The sequence below is a fragment of the Euphorbia lathyris genome, chromosome 8, assembly GCF_963576675.1.
Source record: "Euphorbia lathyris chromosome 8, ddEupLath1.1, whole genome shotgun sequence".
Lineage (NCBI taxonomy): Eukaryota > Viridiplantae > Streptophyta > Magnoliopsida > Malpighiales > Euphorbiaceae > Euphorbia > Euphorbia lathyris.
This window is the reverse complement of record NC_088917.1, coordinates 64011530-64032781: the sequence shown is the minus strand read 5'-3', so window position 1 is coordinate 64032781 and position 21252 is coordinate 64011530. Positions and strand designations below refer to the sequence as shown.

Below are 21252 nucleotides of genomic sequence, written 5' to 3'. Positions count from 1 at the left end.
GGAGGTACCAATCATATTAAATAATTTTTGAAGAAACAGTGGATAGTGGAAATAATTTAGGGAAAAGTATAAAAATAAACCTTGTGGTTTGGACCATTTTCAAACGTATACTACGTGGTTTAAAAGTTTGCAAACAAGTACATTGAGGTTCATTCCGTTAGCAAACAGAGTCAAAAAAGACTAACAGTGTTAAAAAAGGTGACGTGGCAGTCAAAGTCAAAAAATTAAAAGGACATTTTTATCATTTCATTTACTTTTAATTTTATTATTGATTTTATTTTAAAAATAATACACTCTAACCAGTACCTGAGTGACACCTCACTAAATTTCTAAATACTATGCTCTCTTTCTCTCCCCTATCTCCTTCCGTCAAATATAAATGAGAAAAATAAAGGTAAAATTTCCGTTTCTCCATCTCTGCAACTGAAGCACCATTACAGAGCATTAAACGCAATATGAAAATCCCAATTCGCCCATTTAACCCTATTTCCATCAATTCTAAATCCACCATCAGACACATTATAAACCACCGATTTGGCCTTCGTTCTCGATCGAAAATCGTTCCCTTCAGCTTTCGGCATAGGAGCTCTAAATCTGTCAACATATTCACTAATCTTCATCAATTCAACATCAATCACAATCGTAATCCCTTCAATTGGCCTCGTAAATACATTCACCGATCCATCTCTGTAAAAACAGGTATCTTTGACTTGTCGTTTATCAACATTTTCGCCGTACCAACCCACCGTGAAAGGGACACAAGAAACTTCTGATAAATTGAGCCCTCTTTTCTCAATCGATTCGATGAATTTGGGGAATTTCAAAGGCAATTTGCTGGCTAAGAAAAGCTCGTTGAATGTAAAAGGGGGAAATCCATGGCCAGTATGTATAGTGTTTGATGAAATGACACCTTTAGCAATGTCGACAATGAGCTCACGTGTCTCGCCGGCGGCTCGAACAACCACCTTGGCTTGCCGGAGAATGGAAGTAACATTGTGATTCGACGACGACGATGAAGATAACCAAGCAAGAACCTGTGATTTATCAGGTTCTTCGACATCGATAAAATGGAAGGTTAAATTGGGGAGTTTTGAAAGGGTGGAGGAGTTGTTGATAATTAGGCCTATTTTGTTGATTTCATCGGCAGTGAGAGGGTCTAGTGGGTGATAAAGGGTAGCTACGAAGTGAAGTTTAGAATAAAGATTAGAACTTTGAAGGGAATAGACAGAGTAATAAAGGTAAAGCTTTGCTGTCGCCATGGAAACTTTACCTTTATTAATGGTTCTTCAGTCGTAGAGATAGAGAAATGGAAACTTTATCTTTATTTTTCTCATTTGCATTTGACGGAAGAGGAAGAGAGATAGGTGAGAGAAAGAGAATATAGTATTTAGAAATTCAGTGAGGTGTCACTTAGGTACTGGTTAGGGTGTATTATTTTTAAAATAAAATTAATAATAAAATTAAAAGTAAATGAAATGATAAAAATGTCTTTTTAATTTTTTTTTGACTTTGACTGTCACGTCACTTTTTTTAACACCGTTAGTCTTTTTTGTTAACGGAATGAACTTTAATGTACTTGTTTGCAAACTTTTAAACCACGTAGTATAAGTTTGAAAATGGTCCAAACCCAAGGTTTATTTGTGTACTTTTCTTAATAATTTATTTAGAAACAACGGATTCTTATGGTATTGGAAACCGCGAAACAGTTTACAGTCGAACCCGTTGCCTTCCATAAACATATTTTAGTAGAGAACTGGTCAAGAAACACTGCATTCAGAAATCAAAATCATCCATGAGTCTGACTCTTTCTCTACCTCATTCAGCGTCTCATCTACAAGTATAGCACTTTGCATACCTCTGATTCTGGCTGTTCAAGTAAGTTTTGAAGTCTATCTAGTTCAATGCTTTAAATTAATTTTACTTGATAGAGATTTTATATTCCTATGTTATTGCAGCAGATATTCTCAATGAGGCGGAGGGTTGCTTGAGCTGTTCAATAGAAGTCGACTTAGTCACTTCTTCCTTCTGGTAACTTCAACTCTTTTCCTTTTCTCTTTCTGAAAACGCAAATTCAATACCTCTCATTCTGGCTATTCAAGTCATAGCTCATATTACCTACAACTAATCTGGAACCAATCGGAAATATATTAGAAGAAACTGTTTCATGCTCTGTATGGTTGATTTTGTTCAATTCAATTTCAGATTCCATTTCTTATTCAGTCGGACTCACACATGAGGCAAAAATTAGCCCCGAGATACTTAAATTTGGTATACTTATTAGGTCAAATTAAAGTATGCTTAATTTTGTATTTTGAGTCTGGTGTTTCTTGGAGTTATCAGATGCTCCTGCGTCCTGGAATGATAAACTTAAAAAGCGTTTATTGAATGTTGTAATTGTTATACGGTCATTTATACTTGTTTTGGTTCAAGTTTCTAGAGGGTCTGAACATTGTATTGAGTGGCTTAATGATAAAATTGAATAGCTCACGAGATTAAGTAGTTAGGATTGAGCTGCTTGGAATGGTGAGTGCAAAGTGTTTGTGGAAAATGTAAATAAGAGCGTAGATTAACCTTAATTGTGATGGCTTGAGAGTTGGCATTTAAAATATCATTTCCTGTAATTGAGTGAAGTTCTTTGTGGTTACTTGAGTTTAGCTTATGCATATGATTTTCAAACTTTGCTCATTTCATATTATTACTTGCATATTATTTTCCTTATTCATTCTCTGCGTTTTTTTTTCTCCATCAACTCATCAAGCCATTGGATTGTGGTTTGAAGGAAGCTTGATTCCGCAATTGCTGAATTAGAAGCAGAAGCTGAAAACAGAGAAGGGAAATTTCTACAACTAGGAATGCAGGAAGAAAAGAAGCAAGAGTTGCGTTCCACATGGAATTGGAACCTTGATTTTATTTTAGGTAAAGACGAGGAAGTTAGGCTATGTTATTGGCTTTGCTGCCTATTTCCTAGAAGTTTTGATATTCCAGTAGAAGATTTGGTTATATATGGGATGGGTCTTGAGCTGTTTAAAGATGTGGATAGCTTGTTTCAGTCAAGAGATAGAGTCTGTACCTTCCTTGATGAACTAAAATATGATAATTTATTGCTTGATGGTGAAGAAGATGACTATGGAAACAAGTGTGTGAAAATGGTGTATGATGTACCTAATTTTTTAATTTCGATTGTCTCAAAATATAATTTGGAAGTTAACTGTGAGACTGTAATGAAAACTTGGCCAGAGACAGATAGGTATAAAGGTTGCATTGCAATTTCACTTGAGATGAAAGAAATCAGTGAGCAACCTCTTAATTTGGAATGCCCACAGCTTAGACTGCTACAACTTAAATACCGGAAACAAGTTCCAATTGACTTTTTTGAAGGAATGAAAGAGCTTAGGGTTTTATGTTTGGACATCCCATCTGTACTGCCACAGTCACTTCACGTGCTAAAACAACTTCGAGCTTTGCATGTTAAAGTGCTCAAGTGGGAAGACTTGTCTGAGATTGGAAGACTGAAAAATCTTGAAATTCTTTCAATTTCTACCATAAGTTTAACAGATATTCCAGAGGAGATGGGACTCCTGTGTAATTTGAGGCTGCTTGACTTGAGAAAAATGAACATTGCACACCTTTCACAAGGTGTACTGAGTAGAATGTTGAAACTAGAAGAGTTGTATCTACCATTGAGCTTCAGTAGGTGGGGATGCAGACCGAAAGTTGAACATGATTATGATGATTGGGAATCAGGGGATGAGTACGATTATGATATTGGTGGAGAGAAAATCAATGCAGGCCTCAGCGAGATAGTATCCCTCCCGATAACAACATTACAAATTACTGTACCTAACGCATCAATTTTGCCTGTAGAGTCATCTGTCTTCAAGAAGCTTACACGATTCAAAATTCTTATAAAGAGTAACCTTAGATATCGACCATTTTGCAAAAGTTCAATGAATGAGTTGCAACTCAGAGGTGATGTAAGTGATATTAAAGCAAGTGGGATCTGTGGCTTGTTGCATAAAACTGAAGAATTGAATTTGACTAAAGTGAGAAATTTGAAGAATGTCATGAACCAGCTAGAAGACGGAGACTATCCAGATTTGAAAAAGATAATTATTACTGAATGTGATGACTTAGAATACATAGTTGATATGAAGCCAAATTCATGTGCTCGGTTCTCTAACTTGGAGAGTCTACATCTGTCTATGTTATCCAATCTAAAAGAGATATGGCATGGAATATGGCCAACTTTTCCATGGTTTGAGAACTTGAAACAGATAAACGTAAGGTTTTGTCATAAATTGAAATATGTGTTTCCACTGTCAATTTGGCCTAACAGTGGATTGAGACAACTACAAAGCGTCGAGATACATCAATGCAATGATTTGGAGGGAATTTTCTACAGAGATCAAATGGACGATAAAACCCAAGCAGTCTACTTTCCTGCAGAACTATATTTGTATTCCCTTCCAAAACTGGCTGGTTTTCTGGTGGAGAAGGATAACATGCTTGACGGGATTCATGATGACCAGTCTAGCAACAAGGATACAGCCACTGTAACATGGAAGGTACGAGTAAACGGAAGATTACTTCACTTAGTTTTTTCCAACTTCTTTTTCATACATAGCATGGCTAATTAGTTTGTCCAATTTTGAATTCTATAAAGATAAAATTATATGCGCTTATGATAGAAACAAAATACAAACACAGAAGAAGATTGAAACTACCAAGCAGTAGTCTATCAGATTGAAGAACTGAAAGAACTATTACACTGCTAATGAAAAGAAAGACAAAGATAGAATGGGTTGAGCCTAAACTCAACCCCCTCAGGAAGATATTCTTCCCTCCCTACTCAAAGAGCAGAGCGTAACTCAAATGAGCCAAACAACATGATTTTGCATACCCTTTCCTTCTCTTCCCGTTGCTATATATATATATATATATATACACACACACACACACACTAACTACAACACTCTCTCTTCACTAATCAGACCCTAAACCACGTTTCCTTCAATTCCCATATTACCCTTGATGCCTATTACCATATTCTTTATCAGCTTATATGATGTGCATACATAAAAGGGTTATACATAAATTTAAGCATCCAACAATTCAGAAAAAGAAAATTGAATGTATCTCAGAGTTTATATTTTTATAAATTTGACCTCAAGAAAAGTTTTTTTTAATTGTAGGTCTTGCTAATCATGTTCTCCGTTTGACATTCTTTCTTGGTGTTTTTTTTTTTTACTTTTAATAACTGAGAAGAGAAAAATATATACTGCAATATTTTACTGGAAAGGGTAAAGATATTACTCTAATAGTATCTCACTGACAGGTTGGATCAAATAGCCCAAGAAGAAAAATTACTGCCAAGGAACACACTCCAACACCAAGATCAATAATGAGAGGGGTTCAGCTAATAACAAGAGTTGTCGTAGAGCAATTTTCCAACACAGAGGTATGTAATGAAGTAAATCATTGTTAAAGTGCAATTTGGTCTGTAAAAATGGAAAAGTCTGTTCATAAAAGTCACCTGATTTAACATAAGCCAGTCCTAACATAGTCTAAATTGATATTCATAAATCAAACAAGTACCAAAAATTCTATTTCTATATAATGCAAAGTGAAAGATAATATGTTTCGATTATTAACTCATCATTATATGCTTCCTCAATATTTCAAAATTAGATACTATATTCAAGTTCCTTAACATTGTTAAAATCTGTCCACTTTGTTCCTTACAATGAAGTTCTACATTTTTATCATGTTTTAATCTGTAATATTTGTCTGCATAACACTTCTGTCTTTGAAATGCAGAGTTTAGTTTCAATTTCAGTCAATTATGTATAAATAAATAAATAGCATAATCGTTAACAAGTCTAAAGATTTTGACTATCTTGGTACGAGATATTATTTGAGATAATAAAATGTAAAGCGTGTATTACAGAAAATTTCAAGATCTTTTGGCTGGTCTTTTATTTATTTCTAATCATATATATATATATATATTACTAATAATTGTCTTCTACCCTTGGAATTAAGGAGATTAGTGATAAATTAATAGATACAGGTTCACAGCATATATTTTATGAAGTAAAGTTTCAATTTATTTTCTGTAATATTTTAAAGGGAAAAGTACAAAAATAAACCTTGTGGTTACACCTGTTTTCGATTGCAGTCTTGTGGTTTAAAAGTTTACAAAATGGTACCTTGAGGTTCATTTCGTTAGCAAACACATACCAAATTGACTAATGGTGTTAAAAGTCAAAAGAAAAAGAGTTAATTTGGTCCTTATATTTATTTTATTTTATAAATTAACCCCCTTATTATCTAATTATCACAAATAAACCTAAAAATAAAAAATAAAAAAATCAATTATGCTATCTTCTCCATCTCTTTAATTTTTTTTTTCTTCTTTTTCTCTTCTCTCTCATCTTTCTTAATTTTTCTCTCTCTAAAATCAATTTGGGGTATTATTAAAGAGAGAAACTATCAACGAAACAACTAATGTAGTTTTTTACCATCTTCCCTCTAACTGGTTTACAATGTCTGGCAATGCAGCTCTGAGCTGATGGGATCTCATCTTTCTGAACCCTACAGAAAGATCATTTTGGCCAATATCAAAAGTATAAGGAGCCTTTGTGAATTCGTCGGGTCTGGGTAGTTTTTCTGCCTCTGGGGTATTCTTCACTAAACGCACAAGGAATAGAGTTGATTAATTCGAAAAAATGGGATACTAATGAAGTTTACAGTTGATTAATTCGCAGAAATGAAACCTTGATTGAAGAGATGAACAGTCCTTGATTTGAATTGCTGAAATTGAGCAATCTGCATATCAAGAGAAAATGGGCTAATCCCATACTCAAAAATTGTTTCGTTGATAGTTTTTCTCTTTAATTATACCCCAAATTGATTTTAGAGCTAGAAAAATTAAGAAAGATGAGAGAGAAGAGAGAATGAAGAAAAAAAAAATTTAAAGAGATGGAGAAGATGGTATAATTGATTTTTATTTTTTATTTTAGGATTTGTTTGTGATAATTAGATAATAAGGGGGGTTAATTTATAAAATAAATAAATATAAGGACCAAATTAACTCTTTTCCTTTTGACTTTTAACACCGTTAGTCAATTTGGTATGTGTTTGCTAACGGAATGAACCTCAAGGTACCATTTTGTAAACTTTTAAACCACAAGGCTGCAATCGAAAATAGGTGTAACCACAAGGTTTATTTTTGTACTTTTCCCTATTTTAAAGGCCCAATTCATATTAATATCTGCCATATATAAAATAGAAAATAAATAAACTTATCACAAGAATAAATAGATGAATGCATATCTAATGTTTACTCTGATTAGCCCCTGCAAGTTGAGCGGAAGTGGAAGCTAAACGTAAACAGTTATTTTATTTTGAAGGATGCACTTCTCAAGGATGAGCATAGTGAGATGTATTATGCATCTTCGTCCGAATTGATGGAAAAAAGGTTGGGGAGTTTAAAAAAGCTCAGAATAGCATTTTGTGAAGCACTAAAAGTTATATTCTCACTTAAGGAATATCATGCTACTAATGGAGTACTTAGTTCTTTGGAAGAGTTGGAGTTATATGGTTTACAAAATTTAGTTCATATATGGTTTCAAATTCCGCAAAAGGAGATCATGGCCTTTCAATTGCAAGTTCTAGTTTTATCAGAATGTCACAACTTATATCTTTTCTCAGCTTCTGTAGCCAAACTTTTGGTTAAGTTACAAAAAATGCATATTACACATTGTGAGAAGATGACAGAAATTGTTTCCATGGATGATGAAATAGTACAAGGGATCCTGGTTAAAAAAATTGTATTTCCTCAGCTAAAGGTTTTGGAACTTCAATGTATGCCTAATCTTAGGAATTTTTATGGTGGGATGTCTATAATTGAATTGCCTTCACTGGAAATTTTGAAGCTTAATCAATGCAATAGGATGGAAACTTTCTCTTACTGGTCACCGAGGACACCAATGCTTGACGAAATACAGATCAATGATAGTCGCTATTCAGTAACGGAAGACCTTAATGCAGCTATAAATGCAATGGTACAATCTCTTACCTTGAGCCTTTAGTTGAACTTTTCTATGATACGATGCTATCCATTTGCAGGAAACTATTGTGGAGATCTAAGATAGTTTGTTTAATTTGTAGTAGTCAGTACTATTTTGAGGCTATAAGTGGCGGGGCTTGCTAGGTAATAGATTGTCTAGGGTGATTTGAACATAAGAGAAGTAACTATACATATATTTGTATTTTCCTATTTCTAGTTTTAATGTATTATTTGTACTTCTATATCAAAATCTTATCCTCTCTTTTTTAATCTAGTGAATGAGCATGTGATTAATCACATGTGCCAAATCATGTAAAATATCGTGTTGTGGCATTTTAGATAACCTTTTTTGGACGTCATACTACTTAATGATTAATAACAATGTGGAATGGGTTATTAGTTCTCTTACTGTTTGATAGAGAATGTGATAGATAATATTTTATGGCAACTAAGGGCAGTAAAGGAATAAAAGATATTAGGGGTTAGCGTATGGGAGTAGAGAGGGGGAGTTTGGAGATTATTCATTTGGGTATTTGGAATTGGCTCTCTTAGTATTACTGCTAGGAGAAAGGGATCATTCCCCGGGCTGTGCTTCGACATAGATTTATCATTTGCTTTTGTTCATCCATTTGTATCTAATACTATATGAGTTTTGCTATTCTTCATCTCTTTGTGTATTCTATTTCTTGGTTGATTTGTGTTTGGAGAGGTTTCTCATCACTGTTCATGACACGAATTCTTTTATTATTATGTTGTTTGTGTTGTGTTAATAAAATATTGCAAGTTTATGTTATTAGTTGTGCTAATTAAGATTGTTTACGGTCGGATTTGACTTTTTATTTTTGTTCAACTAATAGGCAAGAGTTTCATAGATTAAGTTTTTTCAACATGATATGGTGAATGAAATTATCAACATTTCTAACAGAACAGAGAACAGAAACTGAACTCTATTTATTTTGATGATTAAAAATAAGATTTTAGTGGCTAATAATAAGCACCTAACTAACCATTATCTTGTGATTTTTGTATTTGAGTTGTTTGTTTCTTCTTTGTTTTTATTCTTCTCTGCTGGACTTATCTGCTGTCTTTTCTTTCTTTGCTTTTATTAAGTACATGAATAAGCCTTTCAGTGTAATTTTTTTTTTTCTTAATCTGTCAAATTTGTTAACTCTAGTCTCTATATATTGCTAATGTACACTCTTAGGTAAGAAACCAGAATCTGGCACTCAATTTTTTATTTTATTTATGTATATCTCTAATTTTTTTTTTTGATAAATTCATGTGATTAGTTTTTCATTTATTTGTCCTTTCTTTAATTAGAATATCCCTCTGTTTTAGGTTTTTACTGGCAGAGAAAAGGAAGACAAGGAAGGACAGGAAAAAAGTTACTTCAGAATCCCATGGCCATCTCTGTTGAGATTGTAGTTCTATTCAGTTAGTTGCATTCAGAGATCATGTTAGAATTATAATTAGCTGATGTGGACAAATTACTTTTGTACACTGTTGAGTATGCAAAGCAGTATAAATACACATACTCATTCTGTATTAGTTACACAAAATAAATAAAAGAGCATTGTTTTCTTCTCTCATTTACTTTACATGGTATCAGAGCAGAGCGTCAAAAATAGATCCATCTCCCAAAAATGACAAAGAAGAAGAAAACGCAATCGTATGCAGATGTACTACGAGATGAAAACGATGAAGTCATTATTGAAGAAGTTTCATCAGATACTCAAAGTGATGAAGAAATATCGCAGCATTTGGAGAGCGCTTTTTCAGAGGCGATCGTAACACTGATGTGATACGAAACAGAGGAAGCAATTTTCAATCGATCAGAACTGCTGATAATCCAGGTTCAGTTTTAGTCAATAATCCTTTAATTGGAAAAAACTATATCTCCTGACGTAGATCAATGTTGATAGCATTACATGTTAAGAAGCGCACTAATTTTGTGTTAAAGGATCAAACTATTCCAAATGAATCTGACATTGATGAGTATGAAAATTGGCTGCAAAATGATAACCTAGTTTTCTCTTGGCTTATCAATTCCATGTCAAAAGAATTAGGAGATACTTTCCTTTTTGCACCAACTGCTAGGGATTTATGGAAAGAATTGGAGCACAGGTACGGTGAACATGATGGACACTTATACTTTCATCTCAGAAAGGAATTGAATACTATTTCACAGGCTCAAATGACAATTACAGCATTTTTCAATAAATTGAAAAGACTCTGGGATGAGATAGCTGTGTTGAAGCCTGTCACTAATTGTACCTGTGGAGAAGCAAGGCTTATTGTGCAGAGTTTGTGTGAAGAGGATAAATTGATGCAGTTTTTGTGTGGTCTCAATGTGGACTATGAGCATGTCAGAAACCAGATATTACTCATGGATCCTTTACCTACAGTAAACAAGGCTTGTTCAATGCTATTTCGTATTGAAAAACAGAAGGAAGTCACACCAGCAGAAGTAAGTGATTTTGCACATTTCTCTAATTCTGGATCGAAAGCAAATCATTCTGGCTCCTCTTCCAAAAACATCACTACTTCTAAAGCAACAAAGGATGGTACAACTCGTTATTGTGATATTTGCAAGACAAACAGACACGATAAGAGCAGTTGCTTCCGTATTCATGGATATCCTGAGTGGTGGAAAGGGACAAAACGCAGTGTTTCAGCTGGTTCTGGAGCAGGATCTTCCTCCAAGGCTTTACTGATACAAGGCACACATTGTACACCACTTGATAATTCTGAGTCCGATGATGATGCTGAAACTACAACTCAATTAACTCAAGATATGCAGAAGATTGTTCAAGCTGAAATTCAGAAGTACTTAAAAGACAAGAAGAGAAGTAGTTCAACTCATAAATCTGGCGATTTTTCTGCTTTTGCCTCATTGTCAGGTACTTCTCATTCTGCTTTTCAAGTTAGTAGTTGCAATAATGTTCCATGGGTGGTGGATTCTGGAGCCACTGCACACATGACTTATTCTGTGCATAACCTCAGCAAAGTGAGGTATTTACTCAAGCCAAGGAAGGTGTATCTCCCTAATGGCTCTACAGCAGTTGTCAAGCAAGTTGGCACTGTAGTTTGTACTTGAGGAAGTCTTATTAATAGACAATTTTCAATACAATCTCCTCTCAGTAGGGCAACTACTACAAAACAAGAAGCTTCGATTTCTTTTCACTGATGAGTGTTGTTTACTGCAGGACACAACAACTAATTCTGTGTTAGCTAAGGGTTACAAGCAGCACAACTTATACCAGGTCACACAGTCTTCTTTTCATTCTAGTGATATAGCATGTGTTACAAATAATGTACCTGTTTCAGTTAATCATGACTGTACCAATGCAATGTTGTGGCATCAACGTTTAGGTCATGTATCTTCTACTAAACTTGGTCATTTCCCTGGCTTAACTAGTCTTGCACCTGTTTTGAATTGCAATGTTTGTTTTAAATCCAAACAACATAGAGCTTCTTTTCCAAATAGTAGTATCTCTACTACTTTCAATTTTGCTCTTTTACATGTGGATTGTTGGGGTCCCTATCAACATGTTTCTCTTACTGGGTGCAAATATATGTTAACTCTAGTTGATGATTTTACTAGAGCCACATGGACTATCTTATTTCGAAGTAAAGATCAAGTCTCTTCTTTGTTGGAAGACTTTATAATCATGATACAGAACCAATTTTCTATCACTGTCAAGGCTGTGAGATCAGATAATGGCAGTGAATTTATTGGCAGCTCTTGTCAACAAGTTTTTCATAAATTTGGAATCTTACATCAACGAACTTGTGTCTATACTCCACAGCAGAACGGGGTTGTTGAGAGAAAACATAGGCATTTAGTTGAAGTGGCTAGGGCATTGCTTTTTCAAGCAAGTTCAACTACAAAATTTTGGGGAGAAGCCTTACTTCATGCCACCGTTCTTATCAATGCTATGCCTACAAAGGTTTTAGATTGGGACACTCCTTTCTATAGATTACATCATAAACAACCTGATTATAACGGGTTGAGAGTATTTGGCTGTGGCTGTCAGGTTGCAAACACAAATCCACACAAAGGGAAGTTTGATGCAAGGTCTTTTTCTTGTGTCTATCTTGGTCAATCTTCTAGTCAGAAAGGTTATAAAGTTTATAATCTTGAAATCAAAAAGATTATTGTATCTAGAGATGTAATTTTTCAAGAGAACGATTTTCCTTTCAAACACACAAATCTTATCATTTCTTCTACTTCTCTTGAATCTAAAGATGTATTGTTTCCATCTGTTGTGGATTCAGATCAGTTACCAGACATTTCTATTCCTTCTTCTACCTCATCCCCATCCATATCATGTCCAACTGAACCACTAGTTGATAATTCAGCTTCATCACAAATTCATATTCCCGAATTAACAGTTGATTCGTTGTCTTTACCCACACCACCTATCCCTCCTCTTAGACAATCAAATCGTGTGTCTAAACCTCCTAATTGGCTTAATGATTTTGTGGTGAATCAAGTTTCAACTTCATCCAGTCCTTTCCTTTATACCCCATCTTATAAAGCTTTTCTTACCACTTTGGCTCAAACACATGAACCTAAGACATATACTGAAGCCCAATATGACCCCAATTGGCAGCAAGCTATGAATCTTGAAATTCAAGCTTTGGAGAAGAATGAAACTTGGAAATTAGTTGCTCTACCTCCTGATAAAATTCCTATCACTTCCAGATGGATTTTTCGCATAAAGTATAAACCTGATGGCACTATTGAGAGATATAAGGCTCGTTTGGTTGCCTGAGGATATACTCAAACCTACGGGGTTGATTATACTGAGTGTTTTTCACCCGTGACAAAGGTGACCACTGTCAGACTCTTCATTGCTATTGCAGCAGCTAGAGGATGGCCAATTCATCAAGCAGATATCAATAATGCATACTTGCATGGTCATATTGAGGAAGAAATTTATATGGTTCCTCCTGAGGGTTATGCAAAAGCCAAACCAGGAGAAGTATGCAAATTGTCAAAATCCCTATATGGCTTAAAGCAAGCAGGGAGACAATGGAACATTGAATTCACAAATAAGCTAGTGTCAATGGGGTTTCAGAAGTCTATTCATGATTATTGCTTATTCACAATGCAAAAGGGTGATGATTTTCTAGCATTGATTGTGTATGTAGATGATTTGTTAATCACAGGCACATCTAACTCTATGATTACTTCAGTCAAAGATGAGTTAGATAGAACTTTTACTATAAAAGATCTTGGTATAGCCAAATATTTTTTGGGTATAGAACTTGCTAGGTCATCTGCTGGCATTTTTCTTACTCAGCAAAAGTATATCAGAGATCTTCTTGAAAATTCAAGAATGAAGGAAGCTAAGGCAGTTAATAGTCCTTTTCCTACAGGGATTGATTTCAACACTGTTGCTGATAAGTTTGAACATGCTGACAGATACAGAAGAATTGTTGGGAGGCTACTTTATTTGGGTTTCACTAGACCAGATATAGGATATGTCACTCAACAACTCAGCCAACATTTAAATGAACCTTCTCAGGCTCATATGCAGATTGCATTACATGTTCTGCAATATTTGAAGGGCACAGTAGACATGGGACTGTTTTATTCTTCAACTAACGATCTTAATTTGTATGCTTACTGTGATTCAGACTGGGGACGATGCAAAGTCACTAGAAAATCTGTGACAGGGTATTGTGTGATGCTTGGAGAATCTTTGATTTCATGGAAATCCAAGAAGCAGAATACAGTAACCAAGTCTTCTGCCGAGGCAGAATATAGCGCTATGGCTACAACAGTATGTGAGTTAAAATGGTTGGTTTATCTGTTGAAAGAGTTTCAAGTAAAACCATCTTTACCCATTGCATTGCACTGTGACAATCATTCTGCAATATATATAGCTTCTAACCCTGTTTTTCATGAGCAGACTAAGCATATAGATATAGATTGTCATATAGTAAGAGAATGCTTACTTAATGGTTTTATTACTACACCATACATTGCTTCAAGATTGCAACTTGCAGAGGTGCTTACAAAGCCTTTGAATGTAAATCAGATGCAGTCAAGTTTGAACAAGCTTCAATTAGTCACTATACCATTTTCAGCTTGAGGGAGGGGTGTTAGAATTATAATTAGCTGATGTGGACAAATTACTTTTGTACACTGTTGAGTATGCAAAGCAGTATAAATACACATACCTCATTCTGTATTAGTTACACAAAATAAATAAAAGAGCATTGTTTTCTTCTCTCATTTACTTTACAGATCACAGTTTGAGATTCCTCTGGAAAATTCCTTTGATTCAAGAAACTACAGTGGGGAGTTATTTTCAGGCACTCCAAACTCTAGATGAAAGATTCATCATCTTCTGCAAACAGATCCTACGCACCAGCTCCAGTGGCCAGCTCTCCCTCCCTCTTTTGGTATCGTTTATTGTTCTTTTATTAATTTATTTGCTGTGTTTATTTCTCTTAATATTTCTAATGCTCTTGGTCTCAGAACTGATCTAAAATAAGTTCTTCACTATCTTGGGAAGATATTATTAAAACTTAGTAAAACTATTAAGGAAATGTTTACAAATTAATTACATCAACTTCATTTCAATGTCTAATTAAAAATAATAAAATCCAAAAAGACACAGAAAAGGAGATATGATGAAAATAAAAAGACTTGCAATTTTAGTAAATAGTGAACCATGTTATATAGGGCTGCAATCGAGTGGAGTCGAGCTTTGGTCTGCTTATGCTCGTCTCGGCATAAAACGAACGAGCTCGAGCTCGGTTCATTAAGAAAATTATCTGACCGTGCGTTCGTCTGAGAAGCTTGTTTATTTGTTCACGAACTTTGCTCGTGAGCAGTTTGTTAATTCTGTTCACGAACGGTGTTCGTGAACAACTTATTAATTATGTTTATAAACTACATAGTTTTGAAGCCTACAAAACTAAAGTTTCACAGAAAACTACAGTATTTTACATTTCCCGTTATAGAAATACTATAATCAAAAGACTAATCGAACCGAGCTTGCTCACGAGCATGTTCATTGAAATTATAATCGAGCTTGTTCACGAACCTATAACTGAGTCCGCTATCGAGCTTTCGAGCAGAGTTTCACCGTGCTCAAGCTCGGCTCATTTACGAATCGAGTCTTAAAATCGTGCTCAATCTTGACTGATTTATAAAGTGAGCTGAACACCATTGACCTTTTATCGAGCCGAACGCCGAGCCATTCATGAGCGACTGGGCTCATTTACGGCCCTAGTTATCTACATGTGTATGTTACATTTCAAAAAAAGGGCGGCCCGGTCGCACTAAGCGTCCCCGCTGAGCGAGGGTCCGGGGAGGGGTCCCACCACAAGGGTGTACTGGGGGCAAGCCTTCCCCTGCCAATTTATTTGGCAAGAGGCCTCTTCTAAGACTCGAACCCGTGACCTCTTGGTCACACGACTACAACATGTTACATTTCAAAGCAAAGAAAAAATGCTAATTTAACTTATTAATGAAATAATTAGATACAAATACAACCAATACAAAGAATAACAATATTATTCTGCATGTATTGCAAGTACAAGTCAGGAGGAAGGAATAGTGGTTCCTTTCCTTGTCCAATTTTTTATTTTTTATTTTTTATTTTTTTATTTTTCTCTGAAAGGAGATATCTGCATAAATGGAGGCTTGGATCAAAATTGACTCCTAGTAATTACTTGTGTCTGCACTTTGAAATTATTGTACTGGTTTATGATATGAAAATATCAGACACTGCGACACTTCTGTATTATATAACAATTGATTCATTTGTTTTTTTGGACAGAAAAAACTGAATACAAGCTGCATTTTTGGTCCTTTTATTATTAAAATCATATAAACTTATTAATTGAAAAAAGGGTAAATAATCCAAATTGTTGTAGAGAACTCCATTGTTGCTTTTGACTCCCTAGATATTTAAGGGCCCGATGGTCGGTGTACAAGACAAATTCCTTTTTCCGATTAAGCAATGCTCCCATGTTTCTAGTGCTCAAAGAATAGAATAGAATTTGTTGTCATAAAGTTACCCATTTCATCCTTGAGAAATTTCATCATTGCTTCACTAAGTTTGTCGCTAAAGTAAGCAAGAGGCTGCTTCTCCTACATCAGAACTCCTCTGCTGGCATCGCCTTCTACCTAAAAGAGCTTCTCAAAATTTGGAAATGCTAGAACAGGTGCTCTATTGAGTTTTTCTTTGATCGGGGTGAAGCTATTTTCCTGTTTCTCTTCCCATTGGAAACCTCGTCCTTTCTTTAGGCATTCGGTCTAAGGGGCTATAATGGTACTAAAGTTACAAATAAACCTATTATAGAATGTGGCTAGCCATGAAAACTCCTGATGTCTTAACTCTTGAATCTTTGGTTTGATCATCAACATGTACGGTGGTTGGCCTGTGGAACATTCTCCCGCAAAAGACTTTCCGTTGAGGAATGTTACCAACATAACCTTAGCTTTTTTGTCAGAATCTTCTCTCATCGGGGTAAGGATGTATTTCACATCGTCTTTGATAAACTAGTAGGTATTTTTTCATCCCGAATGTAGAGCATCCGGATCAAATTGCTACAGACGCCCACTTGATACAGATCGAGAGTGAGTTGAGAGAAAAAAGTGTGAAAGTTTGGACCATAAACCAACAAAGATGGATTTCTCAAGCTTAACTTTAAGTAAATTGTTAGAATCCCCGAAGATAGTCTAGAAGAACAAGTTCTTCTAACAAAGGTTGAACCTTTAAAGATAGTAGTTTGATTGATAATAAGAATTATCCTTTTACAATCTGATGGCTAGTTTGATTGATAGATCTTCAAAATACTAGACTCACGAGATAGAATCTTGCTCGCGCATCAATTCGATTCCTCAGATATGACTAGGAGGATTCGGTTGGCAAGGTTAGAGGTCCGCCCTAGCCGGATCCTCCAATTTCTGAAGTATTATTGATCAGGGAAAGTTAACGAAACTGGATTGAAGAAGATGAATCCCCTCCTGAAGATACAATTCTTCGCTCCCTATTCTAAGATAAGGGCCCTGCAATAAGATGCAGAAAATAACCCAAATAACAGCCTACCCTCTCATACAAACGAGACCTGCTAAATAACAACCTGCTACCCCTTTCTAGCTCATCATTGCCAATAACTAATTTGTTCCCTCACTGCCCCTGCCAATAACTAACTGCCCTGTTGTTTTCCCATTAAGCCCTGGGCGTTTGGTGTTGTGGTGCTATGATCAAGTGTGACTTCAATAGTAGCATCTTCTCTATCGGATCTTTATGTCATACTCGTGGAATTACAAGGATCACAGTGTTTCAAGGTTACATCTATTCTGCTTGATATATAACTGATACTTGCTGAAAGATTGAGAATTCTTCCAAAATACTTTATTTGGTATAAACGTATATGTTATCTGAGTATTTAAACTTGCAACTATGTGTCCGAACTTTCTGCTGAACCTTCTGTAGATACACCCGTAAGACAGAATAAGAGGTTAGAGAGGGGCCGGAGTCCGGCGAACCCACTCTTTGGAAGGATTGAAGAATGTGAACTGTTTGAGGGATATAAGTATTAATGTACTCTTTAGTGTGATCATACATGTCTATTTATAAGGTTTATACTACCGAGTCCTCTTTTTCTTCTAGGAATTCTATCTTAATTAGGAATCTTTCTTCCATTGGAAATCTTGTTTTAGTAGAAGTCTTCTATTGGGAGAAGTCTTTGTCCTAGCCGCATATGGGGGTTTCCCTTACTGGGGAACGTTCCATGAAAGTTCTTTGATGGATGCGAAGCCTACGCTATTACACGTGGTGTTAGATCCGAGGGTCCCTAAAGTGCCACATGTTTTGATTCGTTTTATATGAAATCAATATATTTTTGTATTCAATATGTCTGCGTTGTGTGCTATGAAGCACAATCTCTTCTAGGGGGTCGGAGTGGCGATGTTGGACTCTCCGGACATGGGGACACGGATGGACTCGCACCCGACACGGAAAAAACGTGTCCCGCCGTGTCCAGATTTTTTAAAAAGAAAAAAAACCAAGAGGTTATCCCTCTTGAATAAGGAGCCAGGCAGAAATTATCTTACAAAACCAAAACAGATAGGATATAAAATTATCTTCCTTTACCCGCGATTAGGGCTTCCTCCACCTATCTCTAATCATAAACCATAGGCAGTTGAAGGAAATGAGTGTTAACTTGTGAAAAATGACACATTTACACCTATAAATAAGTTAGTCTCCAAAATAGTCATGCTTAAACAAATATGATTATGCAGTGAAATAATTGGACTGAAAAATGACACATTTACCCTCTATATACAGGAAAATAATGGACACTGATTTGTGCACTTTTCTCAATTTTATATGTTATTTATGTTTTCTATATATTTTTCTATATATATATATATATAATTAATTAATTATATAGAAATTTGCGGTGTCCTGCCGCACCTGTGTCTCATATTTTTTTTAAAAATGCCGTTTGCCGCACACATGTCCTCACCCGAGTCAGTACTTCATAGGTAGTGTGCATGTTAGAAGTGTAGTTATAGAAACATGTGAGCCATAATGTTATGCTACTTTTCCTGTCAAAATAAGTGAGTTGAAGTATAATTGCATATTATGATTGAAGATGTTATAATACACTATAAAATATAAAAGATAAACTATTACTTAGCAGAACAAATGAATGGGATTAGTTGAAGAAAAGTAGAACAAATTTATTAGTGTTTTCTTTGTTCAATCAAATATCATTGAATACAGACAGCATGTAATGGAAGTTGAAATAGGTATGAATTAATAATTCATTCTTCATTTTCAGTGGATGTCAAAGGAAACAAGGTAAGTAACTCAGGTAGGTCATGAGTGGATCCTTGTCTAGAGCGAGGCGACGGATGCAGGTAAAATCGTCTCTCTTTAATGGCTTTCTCTTCTTCCTCAGAATTCAAATCAGGAAGAGTTAGTAGTTCTGAACCTCTGTTTTCCTGTTCCTGTAATGATAATTTAGAGAAACCAGTAGAAGGAGTTCCGACAGGACTTGGGTGAAGAGAAGAACTCCGAGAATGAGATGTTGGAGATGTCAAATTAGATTTGAAGTTGATTGGAGGTTTTACTATCTCTAGTTTTGGCCTTGTCAAATTATGCCTTCTTTCGTGGAGTTTCGATGTTGATCTCTTCGATCCTGCACCAACCTTCGAAATTGCTGCTGCTGCTGATGTTGCTGCTAACTGTGTCGGGTCATTTTCCGATGGACCTGTTAACCTCTGGACTATTTCCTTGAAAGCATTTGTGTCTGTTTGCACAAATGTTACTAATGGTTTTCCACCTGCTGCTGTTGTTTGGTTTCCTGGCCTCTGCATTGATGCTTTTGCTCCTTTACTCAATAACTTCGTTTCTGCCAAGAATCTGCCACAAGTTGCAAAATATCAAATAATAATACTACATCCATCCATTTCACAATAGATGTTTTTTAAGGTTAATGCACAATAATTAAGAAATATAATTAATTTTAATTAAAGACTTTGTTACTGTATTAATTGCATCAATTAATAATTTTTTTAATCTATTCCCAGAACAAAAGGCAATTAAAATAATTGTATATTTGGTAAAAAGCAATTAATGTGCATGGATTGAATTAAAATCTTGTGTATTATGGATCATAAATAATTTCTGTAAAAAGACCTCATTTAATTACAAGTTAACAGTCCGATCTTTAATTTATCTGTTCAGGGAGTTTTGAGCAACGAAATCTTATTGGAAACAAGCGAATCTGATGTATCCTGTTTATAAGAATGCAGGCTTGTATTGTTTGGAGTGGTTTGCAGCTGTTATGGAAAAATTACCCAGGAAAGAGTTTGCTTATTTTTGTGGTTTAATCCACTTTATCTGGTTTGACAGAAATCAATTGATACATGGAAAAAAAACCTTTGGGTCAGTTGCGGAGTGTGGGAATGGTTCGGGAGTTAATTGATGGGTTTTCTATTGTGTCTTGCGGGTTGAGTAATAAAAATAGAAATGATTGTGGGATAAATTTAACAGTTAATAACCCAGCTATTTCTTTTGCTGTGAGTTTGGCTTGTGGAGGGTTGGGTCAAGACGACAACAACAACAAAGCCTTAGTCCCGAAATGATTCGGGGTCGGCTAAGGGTTGGGTCAAGACAAAGGAATTTAATTCATTCAATTGGTGATGATGGGGAGCAGACTAATTATGATGTAAATGATGTTTTATCTATGGCTAGTGGATGTATTGGAATTATTAATGGTGTTAATAATGGAAATAGGGAGAGGCTTGATGTTGGTGGAGCTTACAACTTTGCTCCACAGCAAAATCAACATGAAATTAATAGTTTTTTTTTTTTTTGTTGCAGGTGCTGTACCATTAGGCTGCGAATTATAGATGCAGATCGTTTTGAACTGGAACAGGGTCGTGATAACCGAGCTGAATGTGTGTGGGTGCCTCCGGATTCAACTCAATACAAAATGAATTGTGATGCGTCATTCATGGTTAGATTGGCTGATGCCTTTTTTGGCATGGTAATTAGAGATTCCAATGGGATGGTTTCATTGTCACGAGGTGGTCCAATTGGTTATTCGTTGTCGGCTTTACACGCGGAACTATTGGCAATTCTCTTCTCTTTAAGAATAGCTCATGATTGTGGATATCAAACATTATTGATTGCATCTGATTCACTTTCGGCAATTCAATTGCTTAAAATCCCACAATAATTGACAAATTGGCTAAGAGTTATTGTTGGTGATGTGTTTGAGATGGCCTGTTATTTTGGGTCAATTGAATTTGTGTACGAGAGGCGACAAGCGAATACTGTTGCACATAATTTAGCGGCTTGAGCTCGTTCTCTTGATCATTTGGAAATTCTTATTGAAGATTTCCCAGTTTATGTTTTGTCTTGTATTATGAATGATCGTAATTTCCGTTCTTTTTAATACAAGTTCTTTGTCGTTAATAAAAAAAAAAAACAGTCCAAACTCCAAATTAACCCTTCATCTGAAAATAATTCATATACTTGGGAAAATTAGAATGAATAGTTGAAATTGATACAGAATTACATTAATGTGCATGTATGTATTATTATTATTCCTTTTCTTTAGTTACCATTTTCCCAGGAACTTCAAATGCAATGGCATGAAATTGGCTCAAAAAAAAAAAAAAAATTACACAA

At 35.3% G+C, this 21252-nt stretch overlaps 3 protein-coding genes across 6 annotated transcripts; 2 read left to right on the top strand and 1 right to left on the bottom strand.

Annotated features, from left to right (window-relative positions):
- Positions 1 to 1332: 1332 nt before the first annotated feature.
- LOC136201919 (disease resistance protein At4g27190-like) lies at positions 1333 to 9658 on the top strand. 3 transcript variants are annotated; one of them, XM_065992298.1, is made up of 6 exons: positions 1333 to 1875; positions 1956 to 2028; positions 2780 to 4565; positions 5336 to 5458; positions 7356 to 8066; positions 9410 to 9658. In XM_065992298.1, exons 3-6 carry the CDS (start codon positions 2853 to 2855, stop codon positions 9494 to 9496), a joined length of 2634 nt encoding a protein of 877 aa, XP_065848370.1. In that variant the 5' UTR covers positions 1333 to 1875; positions 1956 to 2028; positions 2780 to 2852; the 3' UTR covers positions 9497 to 9658. The 3 variants fall into 3 exon arrangements, with proteins under 3 accessions (XP_065848370.1, XP_065848369.1, XP_065848371.1); XM_065992297.1 differs by having other exon boundaries at positions 2759 to 4565; XM_065992299.1 differs by having other exon boundaries at positions 2759 to 4565; positions 7413 to 8066; positions 9410 to 9657.
- Positions 9659 to 9848: 190 nt separating this feature from the next.
- On the top strand, positions 9849 to 20938 carry LOC136201920 (uncharacterized). 2 transcript variants are annotated; one of them, XR_010674188.1, is made up of 5 exons: positions 9849 to 10971; positions 11278 to 11334; positions 14331 to 14488; positions 18893 to 18971; positions 19079 to 20938. XR_010674188.1 is itself a non-coding variant. In XM_065992300.1 (2 exons), exons 1-2 carry the CDS (start codon positions 9984 to 9986, stop codon positions 11289 to 11291), a joined length of 1002 nt encoding a protein of 333 aa, XP_065848372.1. In that variant the 5' UTR covers positions 9849 to 9983; the 3' UTR covers positions 11292 to 11409. The 2 variants fall into 2 exon arrangements, 1 of the variants encoding a protein (XP_065848372.1); XM_065992300.1 differs by lacking the exons at positions 14331 to 14488; positions 18893 to 18971; positions 19079 to 20938 and having other exon boundaries at positions 11278 to 11409.
- Positions 18876 to 19430, bottom strand: LOC136203969 (VQ motif-containing protein 31). Its single transcript, XM_065995175.1, has one exon. It carries the CDS (start codon positions 19428 to 19430, stop codon positions 18876 to 18878), a length of 555 nt encoding a protein of 184 aa, XP_065851247.1.
- Positions 20939 to 21252: the final 314 nt, after the last annotated feature.

Coding starts and splice junctions, on each gene's coding strand:
- LOC136201919 (XM_065992298.1), top strand. CDS start 2,853: ATGCAGGAAGAAAAGAAGCAAGAGTTGCGTTCCACATGGAATTGGAAC. Junction 5,459..7,355: donor AGCAATTTTCCAACACAGAG/GTATGTAATGAA, acceptor TACTCTGATTAG/CCCCTGCAAGTTGAGCGGAA. Junction 8,067..9,409: donor ATGCAGCTATAAATGCAATG/GTACAATCTCTT, acceptor CCTCTGTTTTAG/GTTTTTACTGGCAGAGAAAA.
- LOC136201920 (XM_065992300.1), top strand. CDS start 9,984: ATGTTGATAGCATTACATGTTAAGAAGCGCACTAATTTTGTGTTAAAG.
- LOC136203969 (XM_065995175.1), bottom strand. CDS start 19,430: ATGCAGAGGCCAGGAAACCAAACAACAGCAGCAGGTGGAAAACCATTA.